At 34.5% G+C, this 16,944-nt stretch overlaps 1 protein-coding gene across 2 annotated transcripts in view; it reads right to left on the bottom strand.

Moving 5' to 3' along the window:
- ESF1 (ESF1 nucleolar pre-rRNA processing protein homolog) overlaps positions 1-16,944 on the bottom strand; it is a 62,802-nt gene that overhangs the window by 45,787 nt on the left and 71 nt on the right. The window contains exons 1-8 of one of the 2 annotated variants that reach the window (XM_042931637.1): positions 16,714-16,939; positions 14,970-15,646; positions 10,572-10,963; positions 9,663-9,776; positions 6,880-6,980; positions 5,699-5,851; positions 3,450-3,564; positions 1,669-1,816 (exon numbers count right to left, since the gene is read on the bottom strand). In XM_042931637.1, the coding sequence (XP_042787571.1) occupies positions 1,669-1,816; positions 3,450-3,564; positions 5,699-5,851; positions 6,880-6,980; positions 9,663-9,776; positions 10,572-10,963; positions 14,970-15,603 (1,657 nt within the window). In that variant the 5' untranslated portion in view covers positions 15,604-15,646; positions 16,714-16,939. Of the gene's footprint in view, positions 1-1,668; positions 1,817-3,449; positions 3,565-5,698; positions 5,852-6,879; positions 6,981-9,662; positions 9,777-10,571; positions 10,964-14,969; positions 15,647-16,713; positions 16,940-16,944 lie in introns of those variants that run through there. The other variant, XM_042931638.1, reaches the window with a different exon arrangement.

The raw sequence follows: 16,944 nt of genomic DNA on the forward strand, positions 1-16,944 counted from the left end.
ACATACATATATATACGTGTGTGCGTGTGTGTGTGTCCACACACACATAATTAGAGTTCCAGAAAGAGAGGGAAGAAGAAATGTGTGACTAGACAATGGTTGAGAAATTTCCAAAAGGGATCAAAGATACCATGCCACAAATGCAAGAAATCCAATAAACCCGAAGCACAAAAATAAATCTGTTAGTTCACAGTAAAACTGAAGACAAAAAAAAAAAAAAAAAAAAAAAAAAGGACAAAAAAACTTTAAAAGTAGTCAAAGAAAAAAGAAATCCAGGAATCTAGATAACCTTCAAAAGACTGAAAAAAAGTAGTCACGAAAAAAATTCTAGACAATCTTCAAAACACTGAAAATGTCAGACAGGTGATTTCTCAAAAACGAGGAAACTACAAGTCAGTAGGATATTATCATTATCATTAGTGTGGGGATGGAGAGGACTTCCTAGAAGTTTTTTTTTTTTTTTTTACCTAGTGAAAGTATCTTTCTCAAATGAAAGCCAAACAAGGATATTTTTTTTACTAAAACTCAAGAGAGTTTTACACCAGCAAACACTACCAGAACTTATCAGGGATATATTTAAGACAGAAGGAAAATGGTCCTCAGAAGTATGACATTTAGAAAAGAATAAAGAGCAAAAAAAAGTGAAGAAAATGTGGGTAAAATGAAATAGGGCAGTTTAAATATCAATATCCCGTGGAACTTATAAAAAAAGAGGATAACAAAACAGAGGATAACATGAAAGTCGTTTTAAGATTCTCTGTATTATCTAAGAGGGTAAAAATATTAATTACCATTAGGCCTTAATAAATTAAGAATGCAAGTCACAATTTCTAGAACAATCACTAAACGAACTGAAACAGTCTACTTTCCAAACTAGTTGAGGAGAAAATGGAATACAAAAAATAATCAATCCAAAAGTAACTCTTAATATTAAAAAAGGGGGCATTATAGAGCATTTTACTAGTTTGTTAAGAGACTACAAAACTATGTGAATTAGGACAAGTCTAAAAGGCCAGGCTTTAGGCACCTGGGTGGCTCAGTCACTTGAGCATCCAAATCTTGATTTTGGGCTCAGGTCATGATTCCAGGGTCATGGGGTTGAGCCACCCATTGGGCTCCACATTGAATGTGGAACCTGCTTGGGATTCTCTCTCACCCCTTCTGCCCCTCTCCTCGGCTCACGTACGCTCTCTTTAAAAAAAAAAAAAAATTAAAATTAAAAGAATTAAAAGGTCAGGCTTTTTTTGTTTAGTATAAGCTGTGGGGGAGGGGCAGAAAAAGTGGGGGGAACAGAGGATCCAAAGCAGGCTCCATGCTGACAGCCGAGAGAGCCCGATGCAGGGCTCGAACCTACAAACAGTGAGATCATGACCTGAGCTGAAGTTGGACACTCAACCGACTGAGCCACCCAAGCGACCCTGTTTGGTAAAAGTTTTAAACAAAATGTTTGTGGTTAAAGAAATTCAGGCCAAAAAAATACTTCTAAAAAGTTTCAAATATTATCCATAGGTGTATATAATACTGTACACTTGAGTATGCTTTGCAGGCAGCCTAAGAATTAGCTTGGCACTCCCTTTAAGCTACTGCCAAAGACGTATTTCCACTAATAAGCCTAGATTAGGGATCTAAATGCTTGCGAACATAGAACACCAAAAGACTAACAAGTACCTTGTAGCTCCTCTTCTATCTCCTCTTCATCTTCACTAGAGGAAGCTAAGTAAGCTTGAAAATCCATGTCCAAAAGCTCTTCCTTTTTAAACTTCCTGTTGAGTGTTGTAATTCTTTCATGATCAGTCTCATCCCAAGTGATTTCCACCTTCACCAATAAGAATAAAAAAGTATCAGAATATTTGTCATTAATGTGGATGTTTAACAATATTTAAAAGGTTAAGACATGTTAAAGCAAATCATAAATGACATGCTTAATAAAAAGTATTTTATTTATGAAAGAGGAACCATTTTCATCAATCTATGTTCTTCTATCTCTCTGCTATATGCAAGGTACTCTATTATTAGGAGTAAAAATTCATCGGTGTGTTAATTAATTGTAGGGAAAAGAAATAAAACACATTAGTGAAAACGTTACATTATTATGAACCAACAAAACATGTTTTTCACCTGGAGTTCTAAGTATTTCAGGAGGGCTACAAACTATGTGAAATCTATTAAAGCTTTCAACACAATTTCAATAGGGTCCTTTTTCCAAAAAAAGATTAAGAGCCACTGATAAGAAATGTATCTACTGGTTGGAAGTGCAGTAAACCCCACGATACAGAAATTCATCTATAACATGATTAATCTGTTGATTGGCTCCTGCCCTCTATGCTGCCGCTATTCTCAGATGGGGTCTTGTCAGATGTTTTAACTTCATTATAAGTTAATGAATTATAAGGGTGGGTCCCCTATGTTTTGTTTTGTTTTGTTTTCTCCTCAGGCTAATCTCCCCAGATCAGGACAACAAAATGGGCACCAGTTAACCAAAGGATCCCTAAGATAACTGTCACTAGCTTAGAAGCTCTAACTAGTCACAGGATTCAGAATTACCCCTATTCAGAAAATTTCCCTGAGATGATAACCATAAAACTGCTGCTGGAACTGGTACAGATGTGGATGGTACCCTAGGAATTCCAGAAAAGCTGTCTGGACAGTCTTGCCTTGGTCATTTTTCAGTCTTGAAAAGAAACCAACCCTACATTTTACGTTACTGAATCTTTTAAACTACACTTATCACAATGGTGGGGTTTTACCATACTCAGTAACTCATCAAGGTTACATAGTGCCCATCATAGCATGTGGAAGACAGATACAATAGGTCTCTCTACCATCAGCCTGTCCTCAGAAGAGCACAGTGGTCTGTCACAGAAAAGGCAATGGGAAGACTGGGTAGTTGCTGCAGAGTCTGTGGGTAGAAGGTTTATGGGGGGAAAGAAGAGAGAAGGTAGGCAGCTAAGTAACAAACTAATTCAATAAAAATCTTCTGGCCGTTCATTATTAAGCATTAATGTGACATCTAGGAGTCCTGAATTACTTTACTTAAATTGTTTTTATAATTTTGGATCATATCCGCAGAAAAAATGTGTTTCTATTTAAAATTTCTACTGGTTTTAACTGTGATTTGAAATAATCTGTTACCTCCTTCTCCTTACTCTGTAGGGTATTAATAACTGACATATAACTTATTAAAGAATCTAGTTGAATAAGAATGTACGGGAAAGACAGAGGAGATAAACATTTGCGGGTAAATGACTCAAGCTTAAAGGCATAAGAAAAATTTGAAAATAGGTTCAAACAAATAAAAATGCAAATATACTTGTGTTTCCCTTCTACTTGTATTTGTGCATTAAAATTTTGAATACTTTCCATTTTCAAAGATGTTATAAGTAAATAATACATAAAATCTTTTCTTAAAGCAAGAATCCAGCTATACGCTTTTAACAGTTAAGAAATACCGTTGAGGTTCCCATCGCAGCAGATGTGAAATATTTTGGTTTATATGCTGTTAAATCCACTTCTGAGGCTATGTCCTTGGGCTCATCATCAAAGGTAATATCATCTGGTATAAACCTAAGAAACAAAAAATAAATTTATTTAAACATATGCTGTAGTGATAAACAACCAGAGTTTAGATTCTCCCCTAATTAGTTCTAGTTTATACATACATACCATAAAAAAGTTTCTATAAAACACACATGTAGATGAGGCAAACAATGTTAGAAATGACCTTGGCGCAAAATTTCTGAAATTCATAAACCATAAATCTGTAATTCCACTAAATTTGAATGAACTCTGTAGGTAGAAACCCTGCATTAGGAATCAGTTAATATGAATCAGGTGCAAACACACATGCCCCCTCCCCCCCTGCCCCCCATGTTTCAAAACGACCTAGACTCCTGATGGCACAGTCTTGGCTTGTATATGGTATTTTGAAGATCAAATAGAACTAGTAATGGATAAGTGTTCTAAATATAAAGTATCAGACACAGAAGGTGTCAGTGAAAATAAGGAATAAGCTTAAAATTAAGCTAAAAAATCTTCACAATATTATCTTACAATATTTTTTCATAAATAATTAGCTACTAAGTGTAAATGTAATTGTCTGACAATGCTTAGGCATCAGGCTAAAGAATAGGGGGGGAAAGCATAGTTAAATAACCCATGGTTAATATATTTAGGTTTTGTAATTTATATAGATTTTGTTCCATACACAAAAAAGCATATGCTCTGTAATCCACTAAAAATTATTTGTTGGTAGAGAAACAGATAATTAAGGTTCACTAGGTCTACACAGTATCCTCCTCCAGCTACACTTTTGCAGATTTAGTAGAAGAGAAATAGGTATCTGAAATCAATATTTTTAAGTGTTATTAATGTGCATGCATTTATATTTTTGGGCAGGTGAAAAAAAGTTTCTCTAGATAATTGGACAGTAGCAGAAAACTCAATTTTCTTTTCTGATGCATGCTTAACAAAATAAAACAGGGAATGTAAATTTTTTCCATGGTCACTGATCTTATTTTCTAGGCCTGCCAGACCTTATTCTAACATAGTATGGAAATGTCCCCAAACAGAACTAGAAAGAACAAAATGATCCCGAAAACAACATGTTAACATGAATTCGTAACATCCAAAGAGTTTGATATTCTAACAAATGTTTGGTAACTACTATTTAAACATTCAGAACAAGTACCTCCAACTGAAACTCTTAACATAAAAGAGAATTCGGAAACACTTGTCTGATGAGATAAGCCCTTTGTGTTAAATATGCAAACATACTAAAATTTTATTCCAAATTATCAATTCAAAAATTTTTATTTGTTTTTCTACCAGTCGGAATGCTTTCAAAGTATGAAAGCCACAGACTATGAATGATGCATTTTTTTTCAGAAATATTTCATTTTGAGAACAAAGCCTCTCACAAACCTGGATACAGAGAACTGATTTCTATTCAAAGTGTCATAGTAAAATGGTGTATTGGGTTCAAAAGGACTAGGCTAATGATAAAATGGTACAGTAGTTTAGTTTCCTGTTTCCTCAGAACTGACATTTACAACCACCTAAGGGTTTTCAGCTCTGGGTCAGTGAAGCCTGTGCACATGGTGAAAATGCCAAAGTCCAAAGACAATGCCGGCAACACCATTCATTCATTGAACAGCATTTATGGCGGCATTGTCCAATGAAACTTTCTGTGATGACGGCAATCTGCTCTATCCAACATATGGTCTGCCCTATATCTGCTCTGCATTAAGTACTTTACATATGTCTAATGACTAAGCAAATGAATGATTTTAAAATTTTTAAAAATTTTAAATAGTCAGATGTGACTAGTGGCTACTGTATTAGACAGCACAGATGTAGAGGTACCAGTTTATTAGCAAATTCCTCTGCCCCTACCTCAATGCTTTTTTTTTTTAAGTTAATTCACCTGGTTCCTAGTTCTAAAAGAGAGTTGCAAAGAAATATCACTACATATAACTAAAAACATAGCCAGTATGTTTGAAATTCAGGATATAAATACGGGGTGACTCATACATAATAGTTTAGCATTTCCTTGTTATAGTTTTCTTTAAGAGTGATGCTCCACAGGAGCAAAAAATCCTCTTTCACAACATGAAACAACATAAAATACTAGGAGTCTAATATTTTACTTCTTATAATCACATGTGCTACAAGATAAAATTGGTAAGACATACTGGATTACCTTAGATCTATGAATGAACAACTACTTTCAAATTCCAGGCCGTCACAATCCTCATAAATTTTGCCAGCTGTTTCAGGGGAATCACAGTCTACTACTGCATAATAGTACTTGAGTCGTTTGAATTGATAATCTCTCAGTTTTTCTCTAGAAGTCCTAAAAGGTAGAAAACTCATTAAGCTTAGAACACAAATACCAATCTTCCTTTAAAAAATGAATGTAAATGTTTCAAAAAATTGTTTCATCCCAATCTATCTTTCTTTCATGACTCTGCCTTTATGGGCATTAATACTTAGGCTCATTTTATTATTTTGACAAGGCACAGACTAGGTATTTTGATTGAAAATTAGTATCTAGAAGAGTGTAAGAATTACATGTGGTTACCCAGAGTTTAACTCTTGAATAGTCATTTTTTTTATTTTGCTACCACATATAACCGCTCAAGTAAAACTGCTGAACAAGTTTATAATATTAAATATATTATATTAATATAATATATTAACGTTAATATAATGATAATTAATAATTAAAGATAATATTAATAATTAAACATATTACAAACTATGCTAGGAAAGCATTAGTTCTAAGTACAAAGAAATTCCTGATCTGGTAAAATGTTTATTTCAGATTTATGTGTTGTCAAGTCTAAATGGTTGTAAGTTTAATTTCATTTAACATATTGAAACTCTTCATTGGCTCTCTTCTGCCCCCAATCTTGTCAATTACCATTTTTATTACGTGCACATAGCTCCACCTAGTGGTTTAAAAATTACCTTAAATTTTTTTTCAATAATACATTATGATGATAAAACAATGTTATCACTATTTTTTTATTTAATCCTCAAATTTACAAAAACTGTATATTTTGAAGACAAATAGGGTTTCAATGCCACTATTATGGAAAGCAACATCTCAGGAAAAAAACAAAACTTATTCAGAGCAATGAGGCTGAGAAATGTTTTTCAAAACTGCAGTAATTTGTGAATACTGAAATGTAAATATACACACAAAATGTTGTTGGAATAGCGTGCCACTTCTGACAGACTTTAATCTGCTTTTGCAACCTGTTTTAACGATGAATGGCAGGCAGAGCATAAACTTTAGTTCCATTACAGTGACCACAATTCTGAGTTAGTGACATGAACTTATGAGATTTAATTTTATTTTCTATAATGGCTTAATACCAGTCCTTTTCAGGGGCATCTTCAGGTATACTTAATAACTCTACTGGTCCTTGAACTTGCTCTTCCTTCATCCTCTCCTTTCCAAATTCTGAAGGATATATCTAAACACACACACACACACACACAAAAAAAAATAAGATAAGATCAATATATTCTTTACTTACAATATCCGGAACTCCAAGAATTACAACTGAACTCAATGAAAACAGCAAGAATGACTCACTTCCAAACCTACTACGGAAAGCTAAAACATTCTGAGGAATCTCCTTAAAAATAGTTGTTTTGGTTGGAATGAAACAGATGTGGAACTTGAGAACAAAAACAGAGTGTCTCCTGCATACATCAACTAGGACAAGATGGTTCTGGAATCCAAGGGAAAAATAAAAGCAAAACAAGAGTCTAGGCACTCAAGGAACTCAATGTAAACACACACATGAGAAATGACTGTTGACGCAAAATACACAAAAATGATTACTGAAGGACATAAAACATACGTAATAAAAAATAATTTTGTAATACTCAATTTATCTTTTAAGTCATATCATTTATCCAATATCCATTATCCAATGCTTTAAGAAATCCTTTAAATAGAGGGGCTCCTGGGTGGCTCAGTCTGACTTTGGTTCAGGTCATGATCTCACAGTTCGTGGGTTTGGGTCCAATGTTGGGCTATGCTGACAACTTGGGGAGCCTGGAGCCTGCTTCAGATTCTGTGTTTCCTTCTCTCTCTGCCCCTACTCTCCCCCCGCCCCAAAATAAATAAACTTAAAAAAAAATTAAGAAATCCTTTAAATATAACTGAAAGTTATCACATAGTTTAGATACAATCTTGGTATAAAAAAAGGATTCACCCTCATTGGGATCTGGCACTATTTTTTTTTTTAAGTTTATTTATTTATTTTGAGAGAGGGAGTGTGTGTGTGAGCATGAATGGGGGAGGAACAGGGAGAGAGAGGGAGAGGGAGAGGGAGAGGGGGAGAGAGAGAGAGAGAGAGAGAGAGAGAGAGAAAATCCCAAGCAGGCTCCATGCTGTCAGGGCAGAGCCCAATGTGGGGCTCAAACTCAAAGAACTGTGAGATCATGACCTGAGCTGAAACCAAGAGTTGGACATTTAACCCACTGAGCTACCCAGGCAACCCAGGATTTGGTATTTTTGTATATTGGCTACTTTCGAGAGTCAAGAAATATAACTGTATTAATTTGTCTTGTTTGGATACTACTGGGCTTAATATATATGTTAACTAAAACTATTTTTTTCAATTCTGTGCAATATGCAATTTATCAAATAGGGGATTTGAGTTTTTCCTATTAGTGTGAGTGGCAACAATAGGTTTTCACGTAGAAGTTTTAAATATATATGTAGTCACATCTGTTGATTCCTTTTCCCGTTTCTAAGTCTAGAAATTCCTAATACCCATTTCCTGAAACACAGATTTAATAAAAACACAATTCCATTTTATTCTGTTTCTGGGGTTTGATTTTTTAATTTTTTCCCATACTTTATCTAGAGTTTATTTTGGGCTATTATGAGGTAAAGATCTGAAATAAGCTCTTCATATAAAGACTCATCCACTTGTTCTAATATCAGGTATTCAAACTTATTTTGGTCTAAATTATAATATAAACTCTTCTATTTATCTATTCCATTCCATCTATTTGTCCCTCTATTTTTACCCAAACTTGTTAACTCACACAGCAATATAAAAGATTTAGATGTTGTACCTGACAGAATCCTTTTATACTGGTGTATTTTCCCAAAAATGTATTAGTCATTCTCACTGTTTATTCTTTTAGATGATTACTGGTATCCTTTTTCTTTACTTTCATTTGAACTGAGATTATGGCTGAAACTACACTAAACCTATAGAACTGACATCTTTAAATATTTAAACAGAATTATAATTTAGAGCTGTTTCAGGCACTACACTAAATACTAAGTGTGAGTTTCTTTTCATTTCATCCTTACAACTACCCTAGGAAATGCTATTTTTGTATCCACTGCCAGATGAGAGAACACATCTGAGAGATTAATAAAATGCCCAAAATCACATGCCATGTATCAGAATCAAGATTTGTATTTTTTTTTAAATGTTTATTTATTTATTTTGAGACAGCATGAGCAGGGGAGGGGCAGAAAGAGAAGGAGAGAGGGAGTCCCAAGCAGGTTCAAGCCTGAGGCAGGGCTGGTTCCCACAAACTATGAGATTATGACCTGAGCTGAAATCAGGAGTTGGATACTTAACTGATTGAGCCACCTAGGTGCCCCCAGAATCAAGATCTGCCTGCAGTCTGTCATACAACAAAGCCTAGATTCTTAACCATTATGCTTGCTCTCCAGAAATATGGTACCTCAAAATTTAAGTTTTTCAAATTTACCAGTGTTACCATTTCACATATGTCACATATGTTTAAGGGAATTCTCAAGGATTTTGTGTTTCTGCTGTTAGTAAAAATAGATTTTTTTTTTCTTAATTGGTTAAGAATTGAAGAATGCAATTAAAAAATATTTATTTTATACTCTGTCCCTTTATTGAGCTTTATATATTGTAATAGCTTTCCAATTGATCTCTTTGGGTTTTTAAATTACGTACAATCACCTAACCCATCAATAGCAATAATTTTACTCCTTCCTTTTACATTTGTTATACTGGTTTCATGCCTAACTACAGTGGACAACTGCCAGATTATTTTCTTTAAAAGGAAAAGTATGACTTAAAAAAAAAAAAAAAGATGAGATTCAAAATGTTTAGAAGTATTTACTTCAAAATGAAATCAATTCTCACCTTTACAGAAAATATAACACCTCCTTTAGGTTTAAATGAATTAAACAAAGCCAGCAAATCTTTTGCCTTTAATCTGTCCCAGTCCATGTTGCAAACAGCTAATCGACGTGTAATCTATGAAATGAGAAAAATTAAATATTACATAACCTCTATCATTCCCAACACTTATAAAATATACAAAAAACGTAATGCTTTCTTTCCCCCAAAATTCTGACATCATCAATAGAAGTATTTATAAGAGAAAACTTTGGTCCTGAGAAACTTAACAGAAGACCATGGGGGAGAGGAAGTGGGAAAAAAAAAAAGTCACAGAGAGGGAGGAAGGCAAACCATAAGAGACTCTTAAATACTGAGAACAAACTGAGGGTTGATGGGGCGGGGGGAGGGAGAGGGTAAAGTGGGTGATGGGCATCGAGAAGGGCACCTGTTGGGATGAGCACTGGGTGCTGTATGGAAACCAATTTGACAATAAATTATATTTAATATAAAAAAATAAATAAAAATAAAGATGATATTTTAAAAAAGAAAAAGAAAACTTTGGTTGAGTCACACATGATAAAACTGTCAACAGATAAACACTTTCTCTTATATGGTTTTTAGTTGTTGAATCAGAATATGATAATCAGCTGATTTTTTAATAACCAAGTTTGTTAAGCTATTTTGCTTCCCATGCATGAGCATGGAGGTTAAGTAGATTACCCTATAGCATTTCTAATAGGTGCAGTAGAAACTGAAATAAAAACTACCAGCTAAAACAATCAATTCCATATCAAGAAGTTTTAATGAGAATCATCATTAAGAGTATTCACCAATAAATCTTTTCCCAATTTAATGACATCAATTCTACCATTCATAAAAGCTACTTGTACTGTGCTCATCACATATAATGTTATTTATTTAAAAGTTCACCTCATCAGCCCGAGGAGCATCTTTATCTAATTCTCTCCAAGCATGCTCAAAACCAGAGTCCTCTGGCAGTAAATCTGCCATATCTTCTTCATCTTCAGAACTAGTTTCTATATTTCCTTTACCCCTTGCAAGATCAGGACCACTGTCACTTTCATCATCATTCTCACTCTCCTCATCTTCATCCTCCTCCTCATCATTTTCATTTCCATCAACATCATCATCATCATCATCATCAGCTGAACTTCTACCAATGCCTTTAATTTCATCTTCAGATTCTTCATCACCTATTTCACTAGCACTTTCTGATTCTTCCTCCAGAGCATCTTTGTCAAACCTCTTACCACCTGTCGAGTTTTCATAACCATCACTGTCTCTTGCCATTAGCGAAACCACTGCAAAAAACATTAAAGGAGGGAGAAATTAAGAAAATGTAAACACAATTAAATTCAAATCACGTTATTCTGACCTCAAATCTAGTAAAAGTAATTTCTATGAAAGAGACTTAAAAAACAAACAAACCCTAAATTCAACAAAAGTTCATGCCTAATTTACTTGATAGAAATTTTGATATGTACCCAGATCACTTTGTTAACTAATAGCAATACCATGAAGAGTGAAAGATTGTTTTTACTTATATTGATTTTTTTTTTTAACCCTCATAACTCTGAAAAACCTCATTTTCTAGTTCTAAAGCAATTTATATGATTCTTTCTACTATGGGTATGTGTATGTTGATATACAGTATCTCACACATTATATTCATCTTTAAGTTGGAGCTTATGTTTCTGCTTAAAGCTCTATTTGGAGAAATAAAAAAAAGCATTAAAAGCTTAATGCTTAGAATGAAATTCAAAGTTAGTTTTTCCCTTGGTCCTATAATCTGATAATAGTTATTCATTGACCTAGTATTTACTACTTACTTTACTAGGTAAATAAAAGGCATTGAACTCAGGAAAAGAAAAAGGGAGATGGCTTGTAACATGATCCTATGCTCCTGATGGTTCATAAGCCAAAAGAAATTGTTTATTGAATAATGAAGCTTTATTCTAAGGTAACACAGAAGAGACATCTAAATTTGCCTGCAGAGAGGTATTTAAGACAGGCTTCACAAAGATACCATTTGATATGAGACTAAATGAAAGAGTTCTGCTAGGAGGAAAAGAAATGGGCTTCTATTTTAGTACCACAAGAGAGTGTGGGACCATAAAAAATAACTAGCCAGTAGATGTGAAAAAGCCAAAAAAAGGAATTATCATAAGTTCTGCATAAGAGATCAAAAAACACCACAGCGGTGAAGGAGAGTTACTATGAGGCAAGCACCAGAATTCACTTTTAAGCAACGTGCTCAGAAATAACACCTCAGAGATCTACCTTTATCTAATACTGCAATTATTTCTCAAGCATCAGTCATTATTATGCCATTTTCATGATTTTTGCGTATCACTGATGTTTTTTCATCAGTGAAATTGAAATTTTTTTTAATTAAAAAAATTAGCTTTGTTCTAAGTATCTCTGAAGTCACAGATGTGATGTAGTGGTTATACTTTTTCTTAAATAAATATTTATTCCTAAATACATATCTATTAACATAAAAAACTTTGAGTATCTTGTTACATATGCCATGTTTTCCCGTATGACAATGGCACATACATCACACTTTGTGTGTGATTTGGGTTATATAATAAATCAATACATGAAAGACTTAAAAAAGATCTAGTATTTTAATATTTTTGATAATATCGAGTACATTCAGAGTACTGATTTATTTGCTCAGGGCCCACCAGGTATACAATACTAGATAATGTAGGATTATCCCTCTATTCCTGGATGGTACTGCTCTACAGTAACTGTAAACAGTACTTACCTTGCTACTTAAAAAAATGCTTTGTTACCCCCCCATTATAAAAGTAATGAATGCTCATTGGAAAAATATTAAGAAAATACAGTTTAATAAAGAAAATAAAAAGACTAGTAATTTTTCATGCAGAGATACCTGGATGGCTATTTTGGTACATAATTCCCTAAATCTGTTTTCTATGATGTATCCATTAATTTTTTTAAGTAGCTTGTCATACCATTATCACTATTTTGCAACTTATTTTTAAAGCTTCATATATCATAAACATTTGGATATATCACAATTTACTTAATCAATCCCCTGATTTATGCCAATTTTACATTTTAAAACAATGTTATAATGCATATTATTTGCACATATGCCCAATTAAAATAAGTTCTTAGGAGTACAAGTGCTGGGCATCAACATATCATAATGACACATAATACCAAACCATACCTCCTCACATCACCTGTACCTTGCAGCACTTAGAAAGACCCCTGCACATAGTAGTTGCTGGAATGATAACTGACAAATGAATAATGAACAAAAGATGGTTATATACAAAGTCACTATTCCTTACTTACACCTAATGCCTTTCTAGACTACAGAACTGATGTAAATTACTGGAAGAAACACGATGGGGTAGAAAGAAAGATTCAAAGACTTGAGTCGCAGGCCCAGTTCTGTGTATCCTAACATAAATCACTTTAGTCTTGTTTCCCAATTAATCTATCCTAATTTCTCAAGCTTACTGAGAAATTTAATGGAGATATATAAAAAGATTCTATAAAATCAATCCAAAGGATTATATGGGTATGTTTTATTAATCCAATGCCCCAAATCAAGTGAAATTTCAAAGAGGCTAGACTAACTTATCTCACAAACTCAGCATCAAACAAATCTTGCTGCTGTTCCTATTCTGATCTTATTCTCCAATTTCAATAACCAAACTCCTATCCCTTCTCCCTACACCTCAGTTTGCTGCCTGGTTCCACTACAAACGAAATGACACCCCATCCTGACCTCCTACTCCCTATCTAGAATTCTATCTACTGCCTGATACCTCCTACCTTTCCAATATAATCTCAGCCTGTCAAGACCTCTCGGGCTCTTCCTGGATGCCTATCCTCCTTGGGTCTCGTAATCACAGCCAGCTTTGGGCTCATCCGAATACCAATTTTCAATTAACAACATCAACAACTGGCAACACCAACACTCAAAATTCCTTGCTGCTGGACGGGACACAAAATTTTAATAAGTAAACAAGTAGGCATGAACTAGAATCAGACATTTCTTAGTTCCAAACAACCACTTTTAGCTGTGTTATCCACTCACCCCTTTGGAGACTTTATTATCTAATCAAATGGGAATACTTATCTCTTCTGAACATACCCAACCATATCTTTGCTCAAAAAGTCCTTTCTATATAGAATGCTCTGGTCCCTCAATTTACTTTTTCCAAATCTGATGGTACTTCCCCTATCAATTTTTCTCTGGTTGCCATATCTTGAGCGATGTCTTCCTCTGAATTCTCATAGCCCTCTGCTAAATCTTTTATACCACTTACCATTATTCTATCATATATTATGGACCTAATTTCTTCCACTTTAGATCTGTGGTGTCCAGTATGTACAAGCAGCCACATGTAGCAATTGAGTAATGTGGCTCATTCAAATTTTATACTTGAGATTAGTATGAAAACAGAATGTAAACTATATCATTAAACTTTTTTTAAGTTGATTACATCTTGAATGAACTTTTTGATGTGTTAGGTTAAATATTATGTTATTAAAAATGAATTTCACCTGTTTTTTTTACTTCTTAATGTGTCAACTAGAAAATTCAAAATTATACATTTTTTATTAGACAGTGCCGCTTTAGCTGATGCCACTGCAGAGTTTAGCAGGACGTTATTTACAAAAGAGGATCTGCAAAGGGCCAGGAAGGGCTGAAATCAAGGCCAAACTCCACTAACAAGCTCTGCACCCCGCAGGCGTGTTGTGTCTGCTCAGGGAAATAAACCTAACTGCTTCACTCAAAGCTGCTGGCCCTTACCAAACTGTGAGCTCTGGGAGCTCTGCATGTCTAAAAGGGCGTAACTTTTTCTAATGTGCACAGACATCATATAAGCTAGTAGTAGGCCTAAGATGGGGGCCCATATCTTACTCATGTTTATCTGCCACAAGTTACTACAAGTAGCTGAATGAAGGATGAATGAGTACCCAACTCTACTAACCCTCTTCAGACACCTCTTCTTACTGTGGGATGACAACATATAACGCTTTATTTGGTTACAGAACATAGCTCTCACTAGTCCCCACCACAAATCACAATCATTGTGTAGCCTCAAGTTTTTCTCTCCTAGCAATTAATAACACAAAATAAAAAATTAATAATCATTACATGGTATTCTTTCTTTCATAGCTTTATCTCCCAAATAAGCATTTGATCATTCTCATTATACTATAGAAATTCTTACTACACGTCTCCTTTTTAAAAAAATCAGTATAAAAATTAGTAATGTAACATCAAAGTATCTGTAATTCTTTCCAACAAACCTGATAGCATTTCTCTTCTTGTCTTAGAGTACTTGAGCTTGGGAGATTTCACAATTTCAGAGACGCCCAAGTCTACTTTTCCTTTGGGACATGAGTCTGTACTATGTTGAACAATGTTTTTTTTCCCTGTTGTACTTTTCTGTGTAAATTCTTCTCTGTTTTTCTTAGAACTTATTTTTGAATCTACCTTCTTAGATTTGCATGACTTTTCCATTTTCTGAATTCTGTCAGAGTTATCCAAATCATTTTTATCTCCAGAATCCTTTTGATTAATTTTTTTGCTTTCTTTCTTTTCCTCTTCAACTAGATTTTTTGATTCTATTTTGTTGTTAGTCTGGGGTTTTTTCTTCTTCCTTTTCTTTTGGTTCAATGCTTTATCATCTTCATAAGACAGATCTGAATCAGAATCTGAAAGGTCATAAAAACGCTTCAAGTCCTCTGTAGTGCTGTGGTTGATGGGGCGTCCTCTTTTATCCACAGCATAATTCAACTTGAACCTTTTGTCATGAAACATTGCTCGAAATCTCTTGTCAATTTTGACTTTTCGATCCTTTTCTGGCATTTCCCAAAATCTTGGGTCCTTTGTAACCCTCCTAAACCGCTGGTCACTCATTATTTCTTCTTTGGATGCCATTTTTAAATGTCTGACTGGACAAATGCTTTGAAGAAATCAAACACTAAAAAGCAAAACAGATGTTATAATAATGAAGGATTAGGAATACAAGATGCTTTGGGAAAAAATACTAATTCACAATATATTGTAAGTTAAACGTACATAAAGTTAACACATCCAATTTCATTTCCCAAACTTAATCTTAGTCATATGCAGAAAAGCAAAAACAATCAGAACATCCTCTTTTGATTACAGAGCATTCGGAGAAACAAATTTAAGGCAAAATCAAACAGAACTCCAGGGCTTTACAGAGGGAGGCAAAATGCTTACTAGCCAATTGCACTCAGAGTTTGTACATTTCTTTTTATATACCTGTACTTGTTACAAGTTAAAAGCTGATGTAATCAAAAGTTTCCCAAGCCTCAGTTGGTCTCATTTGTTTCTTCACACTCTGGTCCCATTCTCTGTTAGTCTTCACCTCATGCTACTCTGGACAGCCCTTAATTCTACATGGCTAGTGTCCTAACAGATCCAAATCAGTTAGGTTTAGCTCACAAAGTTCCCTCTATAAATCCGAGCATCCTTCAAAAATCAGGTAAAGTTTCATCGCAGTTAATAAATTTCACTTCTTTCTATTTTTTCTTATTTTATAAGAACTAAGGCCCAAACAGGCTGATTCTCCTTGAAACATATTAGACTCTGTAGGTGTGGGAGAGATTAGTATTGTTCCCTTGAAAATAGTTCCTAATGGTTTAACATCTCAATTTGCTTTTGCAGAGCTAAGAGTCATTGATTATTAAGAACAAAAAAGAACTAATCAAACAGGGTAGTGCTTTGTTTTGAAAGTAAGGCTTATTTTTTTCCTTAAATTTGAAAACAACTTTTTATAACCAAAAAGAAAAAAAAAATCACAGGTTTCAATGATGCATTTACACACTTAATCATTTAACCCTCTGAACAGGTGGGAACGGAATAGGTGTTTCATCTAGTTAGGTTTCATCTAGGTGTAAGTATTAATGTTTACGCTGAAAGCATTCGATAAACGTCAGATATTCAGGCAGAGAAGGGCGACCTGACGTCACCTTCTGACCCCCATCTTCATTTCCATAGCCCACTCTCCCCTGTACCCACCCTCTAACGCGGAGAACACCAGAGTGGTCCCAGAATGACGATCTCCTACCCAACCTTAAACCTCAGGGCACAGCTACGGACTGAGGTGCCTCAAAAGGACCCTGGGGAGGATCAAGGAAGTCTGAAAAACGAGACCGGAATGGCAAGGGAAAAAGGGGTAACCCCCCGTGAATCCTAAGGAGACCCTGTCAGAGATTAGTTCGGGATCCCCCGCAGCCCTTTCAGAAATCC

The sequence above is a fragment of the Panthera leo genome, chromosome A3 (assembly GCF_018350215.1).
Source record: "Panthera leo isolate Ple1 chromosome A3, P.leo_Ple1_pat1.1, whole genome shotgun sequence".
Classification (NCBI taxonomy): Eukaryota; Metazoa; Chordata; class Mammalia; order Carnivora; family Felidae; genus Panthera; species Panthera leo.